The sequence below is a fragment of the Lemur catta genome, chromosome 14 (genome assembly GCF_020740605.2).
Source record: "Lemur catta isolate mLemCat1 chromosome 14, mLemCat1.pri, whole genome shotgun sequence".
Classification (NCBI taxonomy): Eukaryota; Metazoa; Chordata; class Mammalia; order Primates; family Lemuridae; genus Lemur; species Lemur catta.
In genome coordinates, this window is record NC_059141.1 from 22,463,045 (window position 1) to 22,489,356 (window position 26,312).

The 26,312-nt window shown below is 39.4% G+C and overlaps 1 protein-coding gene across 6 annotated transcripts in view; it reads left to right on the forward strand.

Annotated features, from left to right (window-relative positions):
- Window positions 1-26,312, forward strand: part of ARMH3 (armadillo like helical domain containing 3) — a 151,554-nt gene that overhangs the window by 15,973 nt on the left and 109,269 nt on the right. For 5 of the 6 annotated variants that reach the window (XR_006739258.1, XM_045568546.1, XM_045568549.1 and 2 more), the window contains exons 5-15: window positions 3,227-3,334; window positions 6,984-7,076; window positions 7,844-7,918; window positions 8,033-8,119; window positions 13,633-13,689; window positions 15,152-15,195; window positions 16,350-16,410; window positions 18,046-18,092; window positions 18,969-19,044; window positions 21,050-21,143; window positions 24,615-24,716. Coding sequence is in view for 5 of the 6 variants with exons in the window: in XM_045568546.1 (XP_045424502.1) it covers window positions 3,227-3,334; window positions 6,984-7,076; window positions 7,844-7,918; window positions 8,033-8,119; window positions 13,633-13,689; window positions 15,152-15,195; window positions 16,350-16,410; window positions 18,046-18,092; window positions 18,969-19,044; window positions 21,050-21,143; window positions 24,615-24,716 (844 nt within the window). In the remaining variant the exon portion in view is untranslated. The remainder of the gene's footprint in view (window positions 1-3,226; window positions 3,335-6,983; window positions 7,077-7,843; window positions 7,919-8,032; window positions 8,120-13,632; window positions 13,690-15,151; window positions 15,196-16,349; window positions 16,411-18,045; window positions 18,093-18,968; window positions 19,045-21,049; window positions 21,144-24,614; window positions 24,717-26,312) is intronic. The other variant, XM_045568550.1, reaches the window with a different exon arrangement.

Below are 26,312 nucleotides of genomic sequence, written 5' to 3' on the forward strand. Positions count from 1 at the left end.
AGAGATGGTGTCTTGCTCTTGCTCAGGCTGATCTTGAACTCCCGAGCTCAAATGATCCTCCCACCTCGGGCTCCCAGAATGCTAGGATTGCAGGCATGAGCCACCGCGCCCAGCCTTATTTGTATAGTTTGATCCAATGCCAAGGTAGATTGTTTGACAGAATTCTTGTATTACTTGAAGAAAGGAAGAGATAGAAAGGAAACAGACAAGGATGGTTAGTTGATAGTGAAAATCAGAAGAGATTCTAAGTATAGTATTTTCTCACTAGATCAGTTCGTTCTTTCTTCTTTTAAAAAGAGACAAGGTCTTGCTCTGTTGCCCAGGCTGGAGTGTAGTGGCATGATCATAAATCACTGCAGCCGCAAACTCCTGGGCTCAAGTGATCCTTCTGTCTCAACCTCCACAGTAGCTAGGATGACAGGTATGCACCACCACACCTGGCTAATTTTTAAATTTTTATGGAGATGGGCTCTAGCTATGTTGCCCAGGCTGGTCTCAAGCTCCTGGCCTCAAGCAATCCTCCTGCCTCGGCCTCCAAAGTGCTGGAATTACAGGTGTGAGTCACCATGCCCAGCCTGACAACTAGTTCTTGAATAATGTTTTGTACCAGGCATTGGGTTGGATGGTGGGGTTACACTATAGATTTCATGAGGGCAAAGACTTTGATAATTTCATTCAATACTTTGTTCCTAGTGTGTAGAATATTCCTTATACACAGAGAATAATGCCTAGCAAATAGCACTCTAGAAGTAAATTTTTATTGAATGAATAGTGAACAAAGTTTCTAAAGTTTATATAATCTAGAAGGCCCAGTGTAGCCTAGATTGGGAGTACTTAGGGCAGTGATTGACAAGCTTAGAATATGAAGAATCCAGCCAGGCATGGTGGCTCATACCTGTAATCCTAGCAATCTGGGAGGCCAAGGGAGGAGGATTCCTTGAGGTCAGGAGCTTGAGACCAGCCTGAGCAAGAGTGAGATGCCATCTCTTCAACAAATAGAAAAATTAGCCAGGTGTGGGGGCGTGTGCCTGTAGTCCCAGCTACTAGGGAGGCTGAGGCAGGAGGGTCCCTTGAGCCCAGGAGTTTGAGGTTGCACTGACCTATGATGATTCCACTATACTCTAGCTGGGGTGACAGAGCAAGACTCTGTCTCTAAAAAAAAAGGAATATGAAGAATCCATGACGGAATAAGGAATTTTATTGGAACTTCTGGTAGATTGGGTTTAAGTTTGACTTACTAGTTAGGCAAATCACTGTGTGAGATCTGTTTCCTCATCTGTAGAATGGAAATGATAATTAGCTCTTAACTTGATGCCCCAGAAAGATGGACCATGTTTATCCTATAACTGTGTTTATCTTTGGCACAATAAGTTCCACATTTTGAGTTGTCAGGTAGGGGCTCAATGAAAGTGGAAATGAAAGTTGGAAATTGTACTTCCAGTAATTGCTGTGACTCATTATGTGGACATGAATGGTAAACTGTTTTATTTCAATGAAATAACTTGACATTATTAAGCCACTTGGTGACCCATAAAAATATTATACAATATTACAATAGCTAATACTTACTGAGCTTTAACAAACTTCCAGGCACAATTCCTGGAGTTGGGTTTTTTTTTTTTTTGAGACAGAGTCTTGCTTTGTTGCCCGGGCTAGAGTGAGTGCCGTGGCTTCAGCCTAGCTCACGGCAACCTCAAACTCCTGGGCTTAACCAATCCTACTGCCTCAGCCTCCCGAGTAGCTGGGATTACAGGCATGCGCCACCATGCCCAGCTAATTTTTTTTCTGTATATATATTTTAGTTGGCCAGATAATTTCTTTCTATTTTTAGTAGAGACGGGGGTCTTGCTCTTGCTCAGGCTGATCTCGAACTCCTGACCTCGAGCGATCCACCTGCCTCGGCCTCCCAGAGTGCTAGGATTACAGGTGTGAGCCACCGTGCCCGGCCCCTTTTTTTGTTTTTTTTTTTTTAAGACAGAATCTTGCTTTGTTGCCCTAGCCAGAGTGCAGTGGTGTCATCACAGCTCACTGCAACCTCAAACTCTTGGGCTCAAGCAACCCTCCTGCCTCAGTTTCCCGAGTAGCTGTGACTACAGGTATGTGCCAGGATGCCTGGCTAATTTTTCCATTTTTAGTAAAGATGGGATCTTGCTCTTGCTCAGGCTGGTCTTGAACTTCTGAGCTCAAGTGATCCTCCCGCCTCAGCCTACCAGAGTTCTGGGATTACAGGCATAAGACACTGAGCCTGGCCTCCTGGAGCTTTTTTGTTTTTCTGTTTTGAGACAGGGTTTTGCTCTGTTGCCCAGGCTAGAGGACAGTGGTATGATCATAGCTCACTGCAACCTTGAAACTCCTGAGCTCAGGCAAGCCTTGTGGCTCAGCATCCCACGTAGCTAGGACTACAAATGAGTGCCACCACACCCCACTAATTAAAAAAAAATTTTTTTTGTAGAGACGGGGTCTCATCATGTTGACCAGGGTGGTCTCAAACTCTTGGCCTCAGCAATCCTCCTATCTCAGCCTTCGAAAGTGCTAGGATTACAGGCATGAGGCATTATGCCTGGCCCTGGAGCTTTAAAAAAGTTCCAGAGACCATTCTAAGTGCTTTACAGTATTAATTCACATAGTGCTCCCAACATCTCTATGAGATGGATGCTGCTATTATCCTTTCTACTTTGTAGATGGGAAAACTGAGCCACTGAAAAATTAATGTGTCCAGGTTCTCCCAGCTCGTAAGTAGTGGATAGGGATTATAATGAATTTAAGATTTGAAGCAATTGGTTTTTATCCTGTAGGGACTTGACTATTGTAGTTATTAAAAAATAATTACTAAAACTGTTGAAGTACAATGCAAATGCTAAAATTAATTTTAAATAAAGAAGATCTCCACCAATCCCATGATTCAGACTTAAGAATTATTTTTTATTTTTGAATATTACTTTCTAGTCTTTGTCTGCAGTGCAGTTTTAAAAAAAGGAGATGGCTAAAAAACAAGAACAAAAAAGGATGGCAAAAAAAAAGAGGATTACAACAGACTCGGTTGCTGTTCCTAATTTCTGAATTTTGCACATATTAAGACTCAGACTGTGTTTTTGGAGCTCAGAGAAACTGAATGTCAACTGTGTAAGGAGGAGGTTCTGAGGTTGGAATGTGAGGCTATAGACCCATTGCCTTTCTAGTTTTGAGACTTCCTCTCTAGAAAGAATTGTTTCTTTTATCTCTGCAGACGTTGTGTGCACTCATTCGAGGAGTCCATCAAAAGAATAAGTCTACTTCTGGATTTGACATTATCAACATGCTGATAGGCTTTGACAAAGCAGAGCTGTGCATGAAGGTGAGGCATAAGCTGCAGATGTGCCTATGGATGGGTGCCTCTGATGGCTGTTCATGGATACCATCAGCTGACAGATATATTAGAAGATTTGGACTCAAGAAAGATACAGATGATTGAATTTGGCCTTGAATTTGGATATATTTATTTAACAGATTTGGTTTATCTGAACAAAGGAAAATTTTAAATTCAAATTTGAATTGAGGCATCCTTTCCCTGTAGGATAAAGACTGAACATTTTATTTTATTATTTGTATCGTGATCATACATTCTCAAGAACATTTATAAATTTAAATAAAACATAATAAATTAATATACAAGGGTAACTTTAGTTCTAAACATTAAGCTTTCTTATTTAACACGATGTCTTTGATTTTATCAGAATTTTTATTTCTGCTGTTTGCTACTCTTTTTTTAATAACAACCTTATAATTCACATATCATACAACTCACCTTTTAAAGTATACAGTCTAGTGGTTTTTAATGTATTCAAATGGTTATGTAAACATCACTACTATTAATTTCAGAACATTTTTGTCAACCCCCTGCAAGACCCTATACCCATTAGCAGTCATTCCTATTTGTCCCCAGCCCTTTGCAGTCATTCATCTGCTTTATGTCTCTCTGAGTTTAGCTATTCTGGACACCTCATATATATGGAATCATATCGTATGTGGCCTTTTTTGTCTTACATTTACTTAGCATAATGTTTTTGAGGTTCATTCAGTTATGGGATATATCAATATTTCATTCCTTTTTATTGCCAAATAATATTCCTTTGGATGGATATATCACATTTTGTTTATCCAGTCCTTAGTTGATGAACATTTGGGTTGTTTCAACAGTTTGGCTGTTGTGAATAATGCTGCTATGAACATTTGTGTATAAGCTTTTGTGTGGACATATGTTTTCAATTCTCTTGGGCATTTACCTAGGAGTAGAGTTGCTGCATCATATGGTAACTCTATATGTGACATTTGAGGAACTGCCAAGCTATTTTTCTATAGTGGCTGTTCCATTTTACAGTTTCACCAACAATGTATGAGGGTTCCAATTTCTCAACATTACATCAACAATTGTTGTTGTCTGACTTTCCTTTGTTTCTTTTGGAGAAATGTCTATTCACATCATTTGCCTATTTCTAGATAGGGTTGTCTTTTTATTGTTGAGTTGTAGGAGTTCTTTATATATTCCGGATATAAGTCCATTATCTGATATGTGATGTGCAGTGTTTGACACTATACTGAATGAATGTTCATAATATGAACTTTGAAGACCTAGTCTTCTGTTACTCACTAAATTTAAAGTAAAGGAATCTACATACCAAAGAATCCGTATAGTGGTTAGGTTACCAAAAAAATTATGAATATATAATTATGAATACACAAAGATTGACTACCTAGAGTCGTTTTTAAATTCTGGCCTTTTACAGTCCATATAAAATCTCAAATATCTCCTCATTCTGATAGTTCTCACTAGTGCTTATATGCTAATGACTGCTAAGTCTCTATCTTTAGCCTTAACATCCCCTCATGAATCTCAGACTTGTATACTCTGTAAGCACTTGCTGAGTATACTCACTCCCATAAGCACCTCTTGCTTGACATATCCAAAATGGAACTCATTGTTCCTCCTGCATCTTCTTCCTCATTCATTCCATTTCAGAATGGGGGCACCTGTCTTTTCAGTCCCCAAGCCAAAAACCTGGGAGTCGTCTTTGACTCTTTCTTCTCCTTCACCATTTTTTTCCAGATGATCACCAAGTTCAGCTAATTTTATCTCAGCTCATGTTTCTTGTACCTGTCTTTTCTTTCCCTACTGCCACTGTCCCTGTTATCTCTCACCTGGACTATTCCAATAATGCCTTCCTTCATTCTTTTGACAAACATTTTTTGGGCTCCTATGTTCCAGGCACTGTGGAAGGCAATGAGGATGCAGAATCAAGTAGGACATGGCAACTATCTCAGGAAATTGATAGATTAGTCCTCATTGGTCTCCCTCCAGGCTTACTCTCTTTAAATCTGTCATCCATACTAACACCACAGTGATGTATCTTACACTCAGATCTTTCCTGCTTAAAACCCTTCATTAGTTTCCTATCACTAATAGGATAAAGGCCAAACTCCCTACTTGGCCTTATAAAACTTTCATGATCTGCGCCATATTTACTTCTCCAGTCTTATCTCTCACCACTGTGCCTCATTCTTTATACTCCTATAATAATTTATTCAGCCCCTTACCAGGGCCATTTCATTCCCCATGTGTCTTTGATCATGCTAATGCCTGTCCGGAATTCCTTTCCTCCCCAAGTTTTTTTTTTTTTTTTTTTGAGACAGAGTCTCACTCTGTTGCCCGGACTAGAGTTCTGTGGCTTCAGCCTAGCTCACAGCAACCTCAAACTCCTGGGCTCAAGCAATCCTTCTGCCTTAGCCTCCTGAGTAGCTGGGACTACAGGCATGTGCCACTATGCCTGGTTAATTTTTTCTATATATTTTTAGTTGTCCAGCTAATTTTTTTCTATTTTTAGTAGAGAGAGAGTCTTGCTCTTGCTCAGGCTGGTCTCGAACTCCTGAGCTCAAGTGATTCACCCGCCTTAGCCTCCCAGAGTGCTAGGATTACAGACATGAGCCACCACGCCCAGCCCCTCCCCAAGTTTTAATTAATTCCTACTGATTTTTTCAAGTATAACTTGTGCCTGAGGGGTCCTTAAATAGGTGACTTTTGAGCTAATTCTCTTCCTTCATGTATATTTCTGTCATTGTAACCATTGAATTGAAACTGGTTGCTTATTTTTCTCTCCTATTAGACTTGAAAGCACCTCAAGAACAAGGGTCATGGTCTTATTTTTTCTTATATTTTTTGAAACCCTAATATTTATGCTATGATGCTGGTTTTTGGAAAAAAGAAAAAAAAAGAAAAAGCACAATGTTTAGAACAGAGTAAATGCTCATGTATTTACTGAAGTGAACTAAAACAGCTTATTTTGAACTTTCATCTTGGCCTTCTAGCATGCTAAATCCTTACTCTCTATACTTTCTCCTCCATTTAATGTAGAATATTTCTTTTCTTTTTCTCTCTGTTTTAGTGTTTAAAGGTTTCATCTTTTGATTAGCTTGGGTCTGTTAGCTGGTTTTCAGTGCAAGTGACAAATTCCATTTACATTGCCAAATAGAGTTGACCAGCATGGACACAAGCTAGCTTTTGTTAGATAGTGCATATGGCCAGAGATAGCCAGTAGTGATATTATCTGTTTGTCTTTTGTTCAGTGTGCCTGCATCAAGTGATATGCGTTCTTTGTCAAATAATGAAACTTATATACAGTTATTTAAGCATTAGATTTCTCTTTTTTTATTTACTTCATTCTAATCTAAACATTTATATGGGGATGACAGGCTGCAAACATTCATTTGGTAGAAGAGTGAATTCTTTATTGTTCTGTGCAATTGTTCTAAAGCATTTTTCCCAAAATAGGTAGACTTTGAAGTCTTCGTTTTTATTGTCTAATCTTGCAAGGCCTAGACCTAGGGGAATTATATGGTTGCTTAATTGTGTGTCATTCACATTACCCTGTGGAACATAACCTATAGTTGGACGAAGGTGGGGCATACATGTTATTTGGTATGGTTTAATGCTTAATGGTTCTCTTTCTCAGAACTTGATGGAGAGTTTGGATTCATTGCTTTGCGCAGAAGGTTCTGAAAGTCTGAAGAGTTTGTGTCTGAAACTTCTCCTTTGCTTAGTGACTGTAAGTGACCCATCTATGTTTTTATTAATATTAATTAATATCAGAGGCAACCTTATTTGAATACTTGAGCCCAAAGTTAGAAAGAAAAAGAGAAAAAAATTCTCTGCTGGGATATTACATCACTCCCTGTGTCTGCATGTATAGCACATTAGTTGTATGGGCTTTGCTTCCTAGAAGTTGCTCTTTGGAGCAACTGCTGGCATTTTTAGTCAGCAGGCTCTGTGATATTTATCACTTTAGAAGTACTACTCCGGGACAACTGCTGCCTTCTGGATTGTCAGACTTGTCCTTCTCATCAGGTCTCATTTGGAAATAGCTCTTGTGATTCTGAATATTTTTATTTGTTCAGGCTTTGATTTTATAACTGGAGGCTGGCCTGTACTTTCTAGTGGGAGGGGGATGGGGAGTTTTTCATTTACTTCAGGTGGTTCCCTTTCCCTGCCACAACTTAAAGACTTCTGGATTCATAAACCTTTTCCTGTACATTTGAGGAATGAAACCCAAGAAACTGTTAAGCAAATGCTTGTGTAAGGGTATGAGAGAAACAATGAGAAGTTCAGAGACTTAGGAAGTTTTCCATTTGCTGATTTCTCCCTCATAGTGTCTGTCTGTTTGGGCTCTGATGACTTCAGAGGTCGTTGTGAAAGGTCTAAGTATCTAGTAGAATGTTTTAACATTTTTGTTTCTCTTAGATGCTAGGGGAGGAGATTACATGAGATATCAGAGTGCCTCAGTACAGACTTTAAAAAGCCTTTTATTGCATTCAGGTGACAGATAACATCAGCCAGAACACTATCTTGGAGTATGTAATGATCAATAGCATATTTGAAGCAATTCTACAGGTAGGTCAGTTGCCTTAGTACCTCTTTCTCTTTCGGGTAAACCACATCAAATTTTCTCTGTGTTCTCAGGAACCATGATTTAGCACTCTCATGCATTTTTGGTGCTTGTTACAGATACTTTCCCATCCCCCAAGTCGTAGGGAGCATGGGTATGATGCTGTTGTCCTCTTGGCTTTGTTGGTGAACTACAGAAAATATGAGGTAAGTGGGCCCCTTAATGGAGAGTTACTATCTTTCTATAATCTTCTTAAGTGTGCTCCCTCCTAAAGGAATTTGCTTAACATAGAAGACATGTTATTGGTAAATGGTATATAGATTAATTTTGATAAACCAAATTCTAAAAATCCTATATTAAATGCATGAGGCAAAGGATATAGTTAATTAAAGGAATTGTGTGTTACAACTTTTAATAAAGTAAGTATCCTTTAATGTAGTGGTTCCCAAACTCAGCTTATTAGAACACTTACAAACTTTTTAAAAAGAAGAAATTTCTGGGCTTTACTCTGGACACACTGAATCAGAATCTCTTGATGGGGGCATGGGTGCCTGGGAATATTTTTTTAAGATGCCCTATTGAGTATAATGATTAGCCAGGATTGGGACCCACTGGCCTACTACATCTGTTTTGAAAGATTGGATTTTTATACAGTTATGTGTCACTTAATGAAGGGGATACATTCAGAGAAATGCGTCAGGCAATTTTGTCATTGTGTGAACATCATAGAATGTACTTACACAAACCTAGATGGTATAGCCTTTTATACACCTAGGCTATATGGTATAGCCTGTGGCCCCGAGGCTACAAACTTGTATAGCATGTTATTGTACATCATACTGTAGGCTTGTAACACAATGGTATTTGTGTATCTAAACATATCTAAACATAGAGAAAGTACAGTAAAAATACAGTATAAAGGATAACAAATGGTACACTCAAATAGGGTATTTACCATAACTGGAGCTTACAGGACTGAAAATTGCTCTGGATGAGTCAGTGAGTGAGTGGTTAGTGAATGTGAAGGCCTTGGAGATTACTGTACACTGAATTTAAAGTTAGGTTACGCTAAATTTATGAAAACAATTTTTTCTTTCTTTAAATTAACCTTTATTTACTGTAATCTTTTTACTTTTTAATAACTTTTTGACTTTTTTGTAATAACACTTAGCTTAAAACATAAACATCGTATAGCGGTACAAAAATATTTTCTTTCTTAATATTCTTATTCTATAAGCTTTTTTCACGTTTTTAAAAATATTTACTTTTAAACTTAAAAGAAAAACTATGATATAACACATATTTTTAGCTTAGGCTTACACAGGGTCAGGATTATCAATATCACTGTCTTCTACCTCTGCATCTGGTCCCACTAGAAAATCTTCAGGGGTGGTAACACCCATGGAGCTGTTGTCTCCTATGATAGCAATGCCTTCTTCGCGAGTACCTCCTGAAGGACCTGCCTGAGGCTGTTTTACGGTTAACTTCTTTTTTAATAAGTATTAATAGAAGGAGTATTCTCTAAAAGAATAATTAAAAAGTATATACAGTAAATACATAAATCAGTAACAGTTTATCTTATTGAGTATTATATACTGTACGTAATTATATGTGCTATACTTTTATACTACTGGTAGTTCAGGTTTGTTTACACTATCATCATCACAAACACATAACACTTTGTGCTTCATCATGATGTCTAGGATGTCATCAGAATAGTTTTTTAGCTCCATTAAAATCTAATGGCACCACTGTCATATATGTAGTCCATAGTTGACGAAAACGTCATTATGCAGCACATCACTGTTTATGAGATTTCCTTAATGCAATCTACTTATGTAAGTACCACTGTTGGGCTGGAAACTCTAATTTTAATGAAAAATTGAAGACAAGGCCTTATTCATATCAATTCGGGAGTTCTCTTTGCCCCTGAATTAATCAGGGTACAGATTTATAGGTTTTTGAGATGAAGAGGAGAACCCAGAGATTTATATACTTGGGTTGGTATGTGTATTTGATTCCCCTCAAAGGGCAGAATCCACAGAAAAGGAAGAGGACCAGTCAGAGAGGACCAGTCAGGTCAGGGAAGACCGCAGGCCTCACTGGGAATTTCTTTTAAGGAGTATGAAGCCTTTGTCACTGGATCTTAGACACTAGGAACACTTTACAGAACCCAGAAGTCAGGAGCTACATTGAGGCAATCTGACTTTCTTCACTTAATAAGTAGCAGTGCTATGAGAAATCGGCCAGCTGGAGAGAGGATTTTCTTTTCCAAGCTTCTAAATCTTCGCTTAGTGATTTTTGATATGATTCACAGTTAGGCTTTATTCAGCCAGGTTGAAAGTGATGTGTAACACAAAATCTGGAGCTTATTCTTATAAGGAGGGATATGGAAGAAAGGCTGTGAGAAAGGAGTACTTAAAGAGAGACTGGAATATGTGGAGCAACGTTAATGTGTTATAAATCCCCGGAGCTGATTGCTTTCATTGTCTTGGAGGAACTGATGAATGGTGTGTGGAGCTACTAATAAATATGTAATTTATCACCAACACTTGTTTTACTGGTGATCTGAAGGGGCTGGCATGGTAGCCATTTTGATCTCTGTCATGTGTAATAGCCTCTGGGGCCTTATTACAACATCAAGAAAAATAGCTGAGGAAAAATGCTGAGGATAGTTAAAGAGAATTGAGTTATATGTGACAGGAACGTGCCATCATCAGTAATGAATATTTTCAGAACATCTGCGGGATGCAGGCCACTCTGAGGCAATGGCTTGGCTTCTCTAAATATGAATTGAACCTGGCTCATCCGGGTAGGGCTCTCTGAAATGTCAGCCTGAAATATTGGACATGGCCAAGGAACTGAAGAGAACATATTTCTGGAGTGAGGTATGCATCTCTAGTCTGTCAGAAGCCCCCAGAAGAATTAATGTAGTGGGCAAGGGCAAGCTGGTGGGCATAATTTATCTGGGCTTTGCAGTTTTTGATATAAGTCACTCACCAGAAACCATTAAGGAAGGCTGGTGATCATGGACCAGGAAGGTTTTTGACAGGAACCTGAGGAATTCCAGATGAACACAGCACAACCAAAACTGGTGAACTTTTATGCAAACTAGTGTGAGAGGGTGTGGTTGTGGGAGAACAGCATTCTGGCTACCACCAATGACCAGTAGGATAAGTTGTAACCTTTTTAGAAAGGTGCAGAGGCACTAGAGAGGCTGGGTACCCAGCTAAGCACAGAGAGGGCAAATAAGGTGTTGGACATAGGGAACAGAAGTGGTGGTAGAGATGTCATGTAATAAATGTGTAGTTTTTCCTCACTTCAAGTAATGCATTCCATTTTAGTCATTTCATCTAAAGAGATAGATGAGGCAAACCGCCCCCCCCCCCCCCCCCCCCCGCACAAAACAGTCTAGAGAAGAGCAATGAAAGTGGGTAAGTATATCTTAGATCAAATAAAGGCAGGATCCTATTAAAGTGATATTCCAAAGGCTCACTGAGTTTGTAATTTGGTCTTATGGGTAAAAAGTAGATTGCCTCCAGTTTTAAAAAGTGACCAGCACAACAGATGTATAGTGTTAAGAACAATCATTGTCTGGTAGAATAGAAATTTTCACAGTGTTAAGATCCTGACCTTCTAGACTGTCCGAGTCTCCCGAGATGAAGTGACTCAGATCCAAAATGCTTCCCTGAGCATGATGTTTCCCAGAAATTACCAAATTGTTTATTATGTTTAGTTGCAAGTTCTTTTCCCCCCTCTCTTTTTCCTAAAGAGCTTTTCCTTTGAATGTAATAATAATGTGAAAGGAGGAAAAATATAGCTACCTGTACCAATTATTGAGTCCTTACTATATGCCAGATACTATGCTAAGGATTTTACATGTCTTACTTCATTAAGCCTTATAGCAACTCCAGGGGAGAAAATACAGGTTGAACATCTATAATCCAAAAATCTCAAATCCAGAATGCTCCAAAATCTGAAACTTTGTGAGTGCTGACATGGCACTCAAAGAAAATGCTTATTGGAGCATTTTGGATTTTAGATTTTTGAATTGGGGATGCTCAGCTGGTAAGTATAGTGCAAATATTCCAAAATCTGAGAAAATTCAGAATCCGAAACACTTCTGCTCCCAAGCATTTCAGAAAAGAGATACTCAATCTCTAGCCTCATTTTAGGTGGAAATTTAAGTTTAGCTAAATTAATCTGCCTAATTTGTCACAGTTAATAAGTAGAGGAGCTAGAACTTAAACCTATGTGTTTACCCACCTTGTGTTTTCCTCAGCTGCTGTTAAAGCATATGCTGGTCTTAGAAATCAGATGATCCTTATTATTTCCTAAAACAGTCTGTTTTTGGGAAGGCGAATGACTAGAACTTTCTAAAATTATGCCAAGAAACAGCCTACTCTTTCTAGTGTTCCTCTCATCGTGGTGGCATTTTTAGGTTAACTGACTGCTGATTTTCTTTGGCAAGGATCCATTTAAATTGGATCTTCTCTGAAGCCTAGCATCAGCAGAATTTGACTATTGATTATAGGAAGAAGTATTGAGAGCCTTCCCTTTGTCAGATCAAGTAACAAATGGAGTGGATTTTACCTCCTTGAATTGTATTGTATAAAACCTTATAAACATGTGGGCTGTTAAGAAGGCAAAGCTGTCTCTTTCTCTACTCCCAACTGACATGCAAAAGATCCCCTTAGAAACTTGATTAAATAAGGTCTATGTGGGGAATGAGCCTTTCAGTTGGGTTTTCAAGTTTCTCAGTAATGAGTTTTCTTGGTAGCTGTAAAAACTGCCAGTCTGAGAACTATCGTTCCTTGCCTCTTTTGGATTAGAATTGGTGCCTGATCTATATGAAGTCTTTCCTCACCTCCTGTAGGTGGGAGGAAAGGTCATTAGTTCTCATCCCACTTGTAGGAGATGGTCCAATTGCTTAATGAGTTTAAATATACGTTCATTTCCATATGCTGCCCAACTGAGATTGGGTCCAGAAAAACTGAAGAAATCTTCCGGTACTGTAAGTGATGGGACAATCATTAAATCCCAGTGTTCTGACCAGATTGTTGTTTTGGTAATATCATCCTTTTTTTCAGTCCCCCTGTGGTGTTATTTGGGTATTGGATCTCCATTAATGGCCTCTCTGGCTGTTAAGCAGCTGCCACTTTCCACCCCCAAGGTGGCTTTGTTTTACGGGTGGGTGAATCAGTTCTTGCATATAGTTTGTGAAATGGTTAGGGAGCCTTTGGGATGAGAATGTAAGTTAGCAGTGTATAAATATGTGCCTTATGGTAGAGAAGCTTTTATGTCCCCCAAAAGACAACTATCTCTATGGACTTAGTAAATTATTGATATGGTAGGACAAAGTGAGTTTTGTGGAGCATTCACTTACTTTTTAGAAACAAGTAAGAGGGCAAGATGGGAGAAGTGGTACACATAGGTCTACACTAATTCAGCCTAGGGGAAAATACAAGTAGGACAGAACTGGTGTGTGTGTGTGTAACATACGTACCTGTGTGTGCACTTGATGAATGCCCATACATGTTGCGAGATTTATTGGAAATGGGGAGAGTAAACAGGCAAAGATGGGTTTGGACTGGGTATCAGAAGCATTGTTGTGTAGAGAGGGCCTTACAGAAGCATTTTTATTAACACTTTTTAAGTAGCTAATGGGCTTTCTTAACTAGGTCATACTCAAACCTTGAGTCTCTCTCTTGTTTAACAGTCTGTAAATCCTTATATTGTGAAGCTCTCTATTGTGGATGATGAGGCCACGCTCAATGTGAGTATCTGGATCCTGGTATATATTATTATTTGCACTTATTTTCCTTCAGTGACCTTACTTTCTGTGGAACAGAGAAGCAGAGAACTATTGTGTCAATTTCATCTGGCTATGAAGAGGAAATTGGTATTTCTTTTTAGAGCATCACTGCCACTGTCTTCCTGTCTCCTGTCTTATTATCATGGAAGGAAGGTTTTGAGGGGATATATGGTTGCTAATCACGATGAAATGCTTGGTTATATTTTATGTTATAGTGTGCTGAGGTTGATTATCCTACAGAGTCAATAAATTACACATCCAAAAATAAGAAAGCTTAGATGACTAAATGATGGGAGACTCCTTCTTACAAGACCAGCCAAATATTATTTATAGCCTAACTTGGTGAAGCTGAAACAAGGGGGTGATTTGTATCTGCTATATATATCCTTGGAAGTTTTGGAAATAACATCTGATCTCTGAATATAGGGAGGAAGAAGATGACCAGGTGTCTGGCTTTATTACTTTTCTATCCTGCCCTCTTCATTTTTTCTAATTTCCCTTATGTAAACAATGCACACATGATTCATCCTTGTGGCCTTAATTGATCTTTGTGTTTTTTTTTTTTTTTTTGAGAGAGAGTGTCACTCTGTTGACCAGGCTAGAATGCTGTGGCGTCAGCCTAGCTCACAGCAACCTCAAACTCCTGGGCTCGAGCAATCCTTCTGCCTCAGCCTCCTGAGTAGCTGGGACTACAGACATGCGCCACCATGCCCGGTTAATTTTTCTATATATATATATTTTAGCTGTTCATATAATTTCTTTCTATTTTTAGTAGAGATGGGGTCTCACTATTGCTCAGGCTGGTCTCGAACTCCTGAGCTCAAACGATCCACCCGCCTTGGCCTCCCAGAATGCTAGGATTACAGGTGTGAGCCACCGTGCCCAGCCTTGATCTTTGTGTTATGCTTCACAGGTCTTGGGGGAAAGTTGATAAGTTACTTTAACATTATTGGATACTTCTTCCCTTTATATTCTTGTTTTCCTGTGGTCTGAAAGAAAGTGACTTGTTTGTATGCATCTTCATTTAGCCTGGGACTCATGGTCACATTTAATGTGGCTGATTTGGAGAAATATGAAGGCTTTTTGTTTGAAGATTCTAACTCAGTCTTCTTTTTTGAAGTGAAAATGATCCTGTGAAATCGGTATCTGGGATGGTCTGTTTCACCCTTGTTACTGTATTTTAACTGTTCCTAGGAACATTAAGTAAGACAGTTAGATAAGAAAAGTCTTTCCAAAGAAGTTTCTTTTGATGCCTTGATAATGCCTCTCAGAATTTCTGTCCTTGTTGCCAACTTTCAGGCAGAACTTCTTGGGCTTGGACCACGGGGGTATGATTAGTGTTCTCCCTGGCCTAGTTCTAGCATCACCACCAACCCCCAAAGGCTGCCTTCTTATTTCACCTGTGCTATTTTTTCCCTTCTAGGGAATGGGGCTTGTAATTGCTCAGGCTTTATCTGAGTACAATAGGTAAGTCCACCTTTCCAGAATGGAGGGGTCTAATTTTCATTTGAATTGGTTGAGTAGAGAACAGGTTTGTTAGAGTTCTTGGGTGAAATTCCCTTACCTGTCTCCTAAAAGAGTAATTAGAGGTATAGTCCTTGGCAGATATATTTGCTCTAGCTTGGCTTGATGGCTTTAGCAGGGGTTATTTTTAACACCAGGGGAAGTGTAGCCACCAGGTTAGTGTCCTTCTTTAGTTTAAGCAATTAGGTACATTCTTTTGTAACTTTTGGTATTTCATGGCAGAACATTTTAACTAGTTTACCAGCTATAAACAGGGTCTTCTGTTTAGACCAATGTATCATTGGAAACCAGGAGTATCCCCAGTCCTGGCAGGATCTTTCTCTTTTTTTCTTTCTTTTTTTTTTGAGACAGAGTCTCACTCTATTGCCCTGAGTAGAGTGCCAGGGCATCAGCCTAGCTCACGGCAACCTCAAACTCCTTGGCTCTAGCAATCCTCCTGCCTCAGCCTCCTGAGTAGCTGGGACTACAGGCATGTGCCACCATGCCCGGCTAATTTTTCTAGTTGTTGAAGAGACAGCATCTCACTCTTGCTCAGGCTGGTCTCGAACTCCTGACCTCAAGCAATCTTCCTGCCTTGGCCTCCTAGGATGCTAGGATTACAGGCATGAGCCACTGCGCCTGGCCCAGGCAGCATCTTTCTTGATCCTCTCTAGACTTTTCTCATACACAATTGGCTATCAGAACTTCAAATTTGTCCCATCTCGGTAGTTCAGCTCATAGGTTTTCCTCCTCCTCCTTCGAAAACAAACAAGATTTCACTGTTAACAACTTTCCGGTAGTTTCGCTGTCAAGCTTTTCAATTAATAGTCTGTTTGGGAAATAACTAGATCAGCCATATGTTAGAGCAGTTTCATACTTTGTCAGCTTGCCCTCTAAGTCTCCCCCAAAGTAGCCAGGAATTTTGCTACATACCACCTCCAGAGCAGGTAAGTGCCTCTTAACTTGCAGGGAAAACTGCAGTGGCTAGATTGTCATAATGCTTTAGTTTTCTGGAGTAAGAGAATTATAAGAATGCCTAGCCCTCATTACCTAGAATTCTAGGGACAAAGACATACTTGATAAATAATACTGAAGTTGAATCTAGTTCTTTTGTTCAGGCAGTATAAAGACAAGGAAGAAGAACACCAGAGTGGTTTTTTCTCTGCATTAACAAATATGGTAAGTCCTACTTATTTTTTTCTCCTGCTCAGAAATATATGAGGTCTACAGGGTTAGGCAAATCTGGGCTTAGAAGTTCAGACGTTTGAGGTGATGGCGTGATGAAGGGAGAGAGGCTGCTCAGAGCATATTTTATTGGGAACTGTATCTCCTTTAGTGAGTTCTAAAACCAAGTGAGATAGGGGAAAGGAGAGCTTTGGTTTCTCTTGGACTGATTTTTTCCTCAAATTTAATTAATTAATTAATTAAAGGCTGTAGAAAAGGTACACATTAAGCCAGATTTGTGCTTCCTAAAGAGTTGGCTTTATTTGGGTACTGACCCTGTGGAACACAGAATAATAAGGTTTAAATTGATCGAAGACCTCCCCTGAGTGTTCTTTGCTGTCTGCCGTGGCTATTTGATCCCTTGTAGCTGGTTCTGGGGTTGAGGGATTGTGCAGTGGACCTGAGTCATTCCTCTAGAGGCTTAGAGTCTGGGTGGAGAGGTCCAAGGTTTAGGAAATTGTTGGTCTAGTTTGTAAGTCTCTAAGGCAGGGTTTCTCAACATTGGCAGCTTTGGCATTTTGGATCAGACACTCTGTGACTGATTTTTAGGAGATAAATCTAGAAGGTCCTAGAATCTAGGCAGATTCAGAAATTCTGTCTTCTTTGACATTAGTATCCAAGTAATCAGCCCTAGGCTAAGACAATTTTTGAGTTCATCACAAGAAACAGTTGTCTTCTCTCTTCCCCTACAAAGAGGCAATTTTCCCCCCAATGCTTGTGCATTGTTCTCTTCTCCCTTCTCAGAGTCTATTCTCAGGGAAGGACCTGATAGATGAGAGACTCTTTAACTCTGAAGCATAAATGAGTGGAGTCTCTCGGAGGCTAGAGAAGTATAAGCTTTACATTGGTATTTGATTAAATGAATTAGATGTAATTATATTGCTCCCAGGTATCTCTGCCTTTTGGCCAAGGAGAAAAAGTTGTGTACCAAACAAATGAAGTTCCAGCTGCATAGTTTTGGGTATCAGTAAGGAAGTGGAAAAGGTATTTTTAGGGAAGTGGGCATCTTTCGTAGTGCCTCTGTCATATTAAAGACAGCCTACTCCATTTACTTGTTCACTTGCTCTGACTAGGACACAGACTAAAAGTTTTATGATCTGAAAGATGGAGAATGGGTCTCACATAGACAGTTTTGGTCTGAAACCCAAATATTCCTCTGAAAATAGCTCTACATTGGTTGAAGTCAGTCTGCTTTCTGTGACTTTCTTCATGAGTTAATTTCTGACTTCAAATAAGCAATTTCCAGGAAAGATGCAGAGTAATGAGGACATGTAGGTTAACATTTACTCACTGTCAGAGTAACTAAACCCTGAAAAGAAGAGGTGAACAAAAGTCCTTGGATTTTTTTTAAAGGCTTTTTAAGGCAAGATGATTTACTAGAGCACTCATTATTTCATTTATTGCTTATGAGTCTTTTTTAAGATTTTCAAAGTGGGCTGGTTTTGGTGTGTGTGACTGATGGTCCAGAGTTCTAAGGTCCCTCCTGTTGGAGGAAGCAGCTTGTTTTTTCACTGATAAAAGCCTCCGTAGGCACAAAGCTCCTCTCACATCTTTTTGCTGTAAGTCTGCATTTCCCCTTTTCTTCCACAGGTGGGCAGCATGTTCATAGCAGATGCCCATGAGAAAATCTCAGTACAGTAAGTGCCTTGACATTCTTATGCAGTGACTTGGACTAGTGTAGGCTCTCCCAGTAGATGTGAGAGTGTGAAATGTTACCTCTTGCTAATCTTTTACAGATTCAAAGTTTTCTTGTGATTTATAAAATGTCTCTTGAGTTTTAAACAATAATGAACCCTTAGATATGTCTGCTTTGGTCTCATATGTGTGGAGCACCAGGAAGCTGAAAAGCTGTTCCTTAGCTATCTCTAGAATGAAGCAAATGAGGGATGGGTATCTGAGCCATTTAAGTGCTTAACTGGATTGGATTGGGAAAGCAGAGGGAAGCAGAGGGAAGATAATGAATGAAATAGATAAGAATTGGTCTTGGCTGGGCGCGGTGACTCACGCCTGTAATCCTAGCCCTCTGGGAGGCCGAGGCGGGTGGATCGCTCGAGGTCAGGAGTTCGAGACCAGCCTGAGCGAGACCCCGTCTCTACTAAAAATAGAAATAAATTATCTGGCCAACTAAAAATATATATAGAAAAAATTAGCTGGGCATGGTGGCTCATGCCTGTAGTCCCAGCTACTTGGGAGGCTGAGGCAGTAGGATCGCTTAAGCTCAGGAGTTTGAGGTTGCTGTGAGCTAGGCTGACGCCATGGCACTCACTCTAGCCCGGGCAACAAAGTGAGACTCTGTCTCAAAAAAAAAAAAAAAAAAAATTGGTCTTAAGGAATTAGAGTTAAGGTCCTGAGTCCTGCCTATTGACTTTTGCGTATGCCCAAAAGGGAAGTAAAGGGGAACATTAGAAACTCAAAGGAATTAATAATGAGCTAGGGTGAAATCTTATCTTGATGGTTATACTCTGAACTCCTCCACTGTGAGAGCCACTCCAATTTGTTCTCTTTTTCTTTAGAACCAATGAAGCCATTCTTCTGGCACTTTATGAAGCTGTTCATTTAAATCGCAACTTCATCACAGTATTAGCTCAGGTTGGTTACATTGAAAATCCCAATCTTTTTTTCCCCTGAATTTCATATAGATTGATTCCATTGAAAACTCTATGTGGCTGTACCTGTTTAAACCCTGTTTTGCATTGGTAAGTGGTAGCAATGAGGAGTTGTAGCAGTTGCCTTTGCTTTGCTATCCTCAAATATGTATGTTTCCATCTGATGCTGAGTCTAGCAACATGCAAAGATAGTGGTTTTGATCAGTTTACTGATTTTGTTAACCCAAATGTGTTGAGATTACTTCATTTTCCTCGCTAGAAATCTCCTGATATTATCTGCCATATAGATTTTTATATCGGTCTTTCTGCTTCCTAAACTGCTCTGGAATTACAACTGGAGATAAAATAGGCCAAGTCACTTATTATCTCACCAATTTCCAAAGAAGAAAAGTAAAAAATATCCTGTCCACCTAATGGTCTACAAACACTGAAAGCAGGAAGTCATAGAATACTGAGTGCTGGGTCATAGGCCTAAGGACTGTATCCTCAGTAGTTGGCATAGAAGGGGACTAAAATAGACTGAGAACTCAAGTGCTGCTCATGAAAACTGTCTTTAAAATTTGATAAAGTGTTTTTTTTTTAAAGCCAGACTATTTAAAATATGTATGTAGGTTTCTTTTAAAGCAAAGTTTGCTTATGCTTTGTTCTCAAAGGGCAGATGTGTATGGAATCTACTGATAGAATTTTTTATTCTATTTTTTATTTTTTTAAATATTAAAAAAATTTTAAATTATGGGTACATAATTGTGTATATTTATAGGGTATATGTAACATTTTGATACAGGCATACAATGTGAATTAATCAAGTCAGGGTAATTGGGGTATCCATCACCTTAGGCATTGATCATTTCTTTACTTTGTTGTGCTGTCAAATGTTGTTCATTCTGTCAAATTATCTAACTATATTTTTGTACCCATTAACCATCCCCACTTTATTCCCCCCTCCCCACTACTCTTACTGATTGAGTTTTAACAAAAAAATAAGGTCATGCTTAAAAAGCAGCATGCTGGTTTGGGGTCTGCTTTGGAAGCCACTTAACAGTTTTCATGACTGGTAACATAGACACTTTATTCACTATTTTTGTTCTGTTCTTGTCTGCTCTCCAAATTCTATAACTGATTTTAAAGGAAAAGGTGAGGAAGGTAAAGGGCTGGTAAAGTTGTTGAGGAAGAGAAGGGAGTTTTTTTTTTTTTGACAGCCCAAAACCTTGGGAGACAGAAGGGGGATTAAAAACAGCTGCCACTGAGCTTAATTCTCAAGAGCTGGTATGGCAGGGGTGGCTAAGAAAGGTGAGGGACAGAGGAGTTACCTGTTTTGGTACCTACTGGGTATCTCCCTATGTCTCCGCATGTCCACGCCACGCACTCTTGTTTGTTGTGGAATAGGAAGGCTGCCGTCTGAATACCTCTTTTTATAGTACCTGGTATCCCCTTGGCTCACCTACATCTATTAGTCAATTATGTGGTCATCAGAACAGATGCCTCCATAGAGGCATTTTAGGTTGATCTGATGAGAGTTGTCTCTTCCCAGGTCTGGATAGGATTGCAATTGCTCACCCTTTCCGGTAGAATAATCTTATGTATTTGTTTACCCCAGTTTTCTATTTGTATGGTTCTGCAGAAAAATTTACGTAATGGGAACCTAGTTGCTTAAAGAAAACTAGACCACAGAGCTGCTTCTTAGAGTTTAGCAAGCGTCAACAGTAATCAGGTACTCATGGGAAATAAATACAAAAGGAGTCTTTCCTCAGTGAACCTTCTGTCTAATTATGATGCCAGGGGAGTGGTGACACATACCTGTAGTCCCAGCTACTTGGAAACCTGAGGCAAGAAGATTGCTTGAGCCCAGGAGTTTGAGGCCAGCCTGGGCAACATAGCGAGACCCCATCTCTTAAAAAAAATTACGAGGCCAGGAACGATATTAAGCAGAGGATACTAAGGGATAATTGGGTTTTCTGTTTTTTTTACCCATCTGTGTCCTCTTTCAGAGTCATCCAGAAATGGGCTTGGTGACAACTCCTGTCAGTCCTGCTCCAACAACCCCAGCCACACCACTTGGGACCACGCCACCCTCCTCTGATGGTGAGCCCACCACCTCTTTTGTTTTCTTAATTAATATGACCTTTCAGGGTGAGCATAGCTGTGTTGAACATAGAACATAATTGTTGGTCTTTCATGCTGGGCAAGGTGGCTCACACCTGTAATCCTAGCACTTTGGGAGGCTAAGGTGGGAGGATTGCTTGAGGCCAGGAGTTTGAGACCAGCCTGAGCAAGAGCAAGACTCGTCTCTACAAGAAAAAAGAAAAAAGAAAAGAAAAATTAGCCAGGTGTGGTGGTATACACCTGTGGTCCCAGCTACTCGGGAGGCTGAGGCAGAGGGATCACTTGAGCCTAGGAGTTTGAGGTTGCAGTGAGCTAAGATGATGCCTCTGCACTCTGCACTGTAGCTCAGGTGACAGAGTGAGACTCTGTCTCAAAATAAAAGAACATAATTGTTGATCTTTCAATTTAATTTGTAATACTGTCCTTCAGAACTCCTGAAGTCCTAAATAAAACTTTAGAAAAGATAGTCAAGTGCTTTTTTCTGTTTAAGAAGCTACACAGATTCTTTCCTCAGGGAGAGATTGTAGAATCATGGAGTGCTAGATCTGAAAGGGACCTTAAAGGTCAGTAATGTCTTTCCTTCCAAACTCTCAGGGTACTTGTGAGGCTCAGATGAGATATTATGAAAAATGCTGTCTTGTGACTATAAAGTACTGAAATAAATGTAAAATAGTAATGTTTTCTCATGTTACAATTGGATAGATGAGGGAATCAAGGCCAGAAAAATGAAGCAGTTTGCCTAAGATTAGTGAGAATAGAGATTAAGAACCAGAACATGTAATCAGGGCAGGGACCATGTCTATTTTGTTTACTATTATATGCCTAGCATAATGCCTGGCATGGTAATTGCTTAGTAAATATTTATTGAATAAATGAATGAGAAAATGAACCTGGGATTTGCTCACTGTCATGTGTCTGGCAGCCACTCTCAGTTGGAAATGACAGGCTTTGAATGTATTATAATTGGGAGTTTGGTGGGTATCTAAGACTTCTCCCTCTAGAAACAACAGCAAAGTTTCCCTTTTATAAATCTTATGTCTGGAACCTAAGAAATAGGTAACTGAAAATAAACTGTGAAATTTGCCCAAAAAACTTGTGTTATCTGAGTTTGTTCTGTTGTAGGCTGAGTGTGTTTGGTGGAATATATTCACCTAAAAACATTCTAAGTTAATACTTAATGTTATACTTCAAATAGTGACCTCATTTTGGGTAAAGAAGTATAGGAAATTCAACTTTTTTCCTTTCTTTGTGCCTCCCTACTGTTTGTACGTAAAATGACCTTTGTTCTGCTTTCTCTCCCTTAAGTTTTCATATAGCACCTGTGGCAGTAGCACTTTAAGGAAGTATAAACAGTACAGAGCATGACAGGGAGATGCCATTGATATTCAGGTCAATGGTAGCAATTTGGATCCATTTAGAATTGAAAGCTAAATTCTAAAATATCTTAATGACAAGTAGCAAGTAGTGAGGATTGCCTACTTGTCTCTGTTTATTCAGGTCACTGAATAATCCAATGGAAATACTATACTTTCTCTTTAAGTTGAAGAAGCCTGCCTGGTTACCATGGATATCAAAAGCTGTGTGTGTGTATTCATATATATATATATGAATTCCATGTGATGTTGGGATTTGGATGCTTCAGAGAATTGCCTTTCAAACTGTTCGTTGTGAACACTTCCACCCACACACTTGATTATGCAATGGCAGGATTTGTGCTTACTTACCTACAACCAGTGAGCTTTTATTTTTTCTAGTGGGAAGATCAAGTCAGCCCACTTTCAAATGACTGTCTCCCTTGACAAAAGCCGCTGGGAAGAATTATGAAGCCAAAGATCAAGGAATGACTCTTCATTAGGAAGAAGATTTTAATTTGTGAGGGATTTTATTCTGTGTCTGTTCTATTTGTTCTTTTTCCTCTTTTCTAACTCATTTCCTTTCTGTAGGGGTCCTAAATATTTTAACCTTGTTTTTAATTTTTGGTTGATAATTATAGTGGTGCTCAATAGCCCAGTTATATTTAAAGGTATGTCACTGGAGCCATTATTTTTAAAAGCCAGCAGTTTAGCTATAACATTTGTTCTCAGCTCAGACTTGACATTTGACAACCCAGCCTTGGCATGAGAAGACTTTCTGGTACACTAAAAATACATATACTTCTATATTTCTACCTATTATGTAAGATAGTTTTCCTGTTATTACTGTGTGTGAGCAGGGGAAAAAGTCCCATTTACCAGTTAAATGCCTCTTTGTATTGGACAATGGAGTGATAATGGGCTCTGAGCTTCAAAATAGACTGAGATTTGAAATGACAGTCTGAGGTCTTTAACCCATAACATGAATTAAGACCTTTTAGTTCTTAGGGGCTGAACTGTGGGAAAACAGCCAAGGCTTGAGCATGCTGATTTCTTCTCATAAGGCTTTTTGTTGTGCTTGCTGTGTATTATGGGTCCATAATATGCAGTGTTTACCATTGTTAATAAATGTTCTCTGCATACATCATAATAACTCCAGAGGGATCCATTATGGTTATGAATACATATTATGAGTAATATCCCAAACTTAGCTGAGTCTTCATGGCTGAAAATGCAGCAGAAAGCTATAGATTCTCTAGCTTTTCTTGGCCATGGTAAGCCTCCTTTTGCTTATATATTATGTCTTAGTGTGAAAGCACTTAACAGCATATATAAGTCTAATTTAAGGTCTTAGAATTTTGGGAAGTCTACATTAAGACTGTGTTCTGTGTGGGTCAGCCCTGGTCTGGTCCTTTGTTGTTCATTGGGACTGTGGCTCAGAGAGTAGTGGAGAGGATTTCTCTTGGAAACAGCAGCTGGGTGTATAAAAGTCAGTTCCCGGCTATCCCAATCAATAATGTTCATCTGTTTTTAGTCTAATATTCCTTCTCAGGTTCCCTTTTTGGGGGGGAGGGATTAGGTGGTAGAATTTGAATATAATTCTACCTTAACTTTTTCCCCCTCCATCCTGGATATTTCCAGCCTAAAGGCTTGTTCTCAAAATTGAACAATATTTCTTCTTATTAGGAAAGAATCTTCATTTATTTTAAGAAGGAGACTCATCAAAGCAAAGCTCATCTTTATTCAGATCTTTCCTTTAGGTAGAAATTAAAGTACCTTTAGGAAGGGCCCTGAACTCTTTTGGGTTACTTGGGGCTGAAAATAAAATCAACATACCCCTCGTAGGATGTTGGGAGAAAAGCACTGTTCCTAGAGACTGGTCCTAAATAGGAGAGAAGGTCATGGGGCTTAATTTTGGGAGTAGGAATGGGCTTTAGAAAAGGCCTAGGAAGGAAGTTTTATAAGTACTTGGTCCTCCCTCTGTTGTGTAAAGAGCTTATTTAGTGATTTTCTTGCCTGCTGGCAAATTGGCTATGTGGGTAGAAGTGTTAGATGGAATATGTTACAGGCTAAGTGCATTTTATCTGTTCTATTCCAGTTATAAGTTCTGTGGAACTCCCACTGGATGCAGATGTACAGACCAGTAATCTACTGATAACCTTCTTAAAGTATAGCTCAATTGTCATGCAGGACACCAAAGGTAAGGCATGCTACATTGGGGGATCAGGAAGTAGGAGATGTGACAGGCAGCTAGAATCTAAGGGTAGCATTAATATTTTGAAGCTTTGACAAGATGAACCATTGGGTCCTGTGCATGGTCTTGATTACTGGAAAACAGTGATTTCTCACTGCTAGTTGACAATTAGGTGGTGGTGGTAAAACCTGAAGCTAGAGGGGAGTGCTCAAAAATAGAACAGGAGAAAAATTGGTCTCTACGAAAACTAGCAAGTCTTTTCAGCAGATCTTGGTAAGTAGATGCAGACTCTTATGTGTGGGAAGTAGGGGGATTAGCACACTTCAGGGAATTCCCTTTTGAGGACAAGAACTGAAAGCATCAGTTTGTGGTGAGAATTAGAGGACTGTTGTACAGAGTACAGTAGGAGGGGGTGAGATTCAGAGGGACTGTGTTCCTTAACACTTAAAATAGAAGTGTCAGTGTCCATCCTAGAAATGTAGAGTGGAAGTAGGAGAGGATTGGGTATTGGAAAAAATTAAATATTTTTCTGATTTCCTGTTCTTCCTCTGTTTATGATCTTGCTATGGCCTTTTTTTTCCTTTTAAGAGACAGGGTCTTGCTGTGTTGCCCAGGCTGGAGTGCAGTGGGGCAATCATAGCTCACTGCAACCTCGAACTCTTGGGCTCAAGCGATCCTCTTGAGTATGGCCTTTTAATTGGTGGTAGAGTAGTGGAGTAGTCGGCCGAGGAATAAGAAGGGGTTGGGAAGAGACTCAGCAAATTCTATTCAGAATATATCCCAGTTTTATCTTTTTTCCCCCCTACTTATTGTTTTTTCTTTATACTGGATTTATATGAGTGTTCACAGTTTTTATTTATTTAATTTTTCATTGTGGTAAAATATACATACATAACATAAAATTTATCATCTTAACCATTTTTAAGTGTACAGTTCAGTGGCATTAAGTATATTCACATTGTTGTACAACCATCACCACCCTCCCCATCTTGAGAACTTTTTCATCTTGCAAAATGGAATTCTGTACCTATTAAACACTAACATCCCAATCTCCCCTCCCCCCAGCCCCTGGCCACCACCATTCTACTTTCTGTCCCTATGAATTAGACTACTCTAGGTACCTGATATAAGTGGAATATATCCCAATTTTGAGGTTCCCTGGAAATAAGCCTTTTATTTCATGGTTACACTGAGGTAGCATTTTTCCTCCCATTTTGTTTTGTTTTGTTTTTGTTTTGAGACAGTGTCTTGCTGTGTTGCCTGGGCTGGTCTTGAACTCCTGGCCTCAAGTGATCCTCCTGCCTTACCCTCCCAAAGTGCTGGGATTACAGGCATGAGCCAATGCACCTGGCCTCACCTAGCATTTTAATAAACATTTTTATAAGCATTTTATTTGGTACCTACAGGTTAATCCAGTGGTCTTCTCCCATTTAAAGGATTTTTTTCCCCCCTAATTACAAAAGTAATTGAGATGTTACTTGTTAAAAATTAAAACATTCTGACAGTCCAGGTCTGGTGGCTCACGCCTGTAATCCTAACACTCTGGGAGGCTGAGGTGGGAGGATCACTTGAGCTCAGGAGTTTGAGACCAACCTGAGCAAG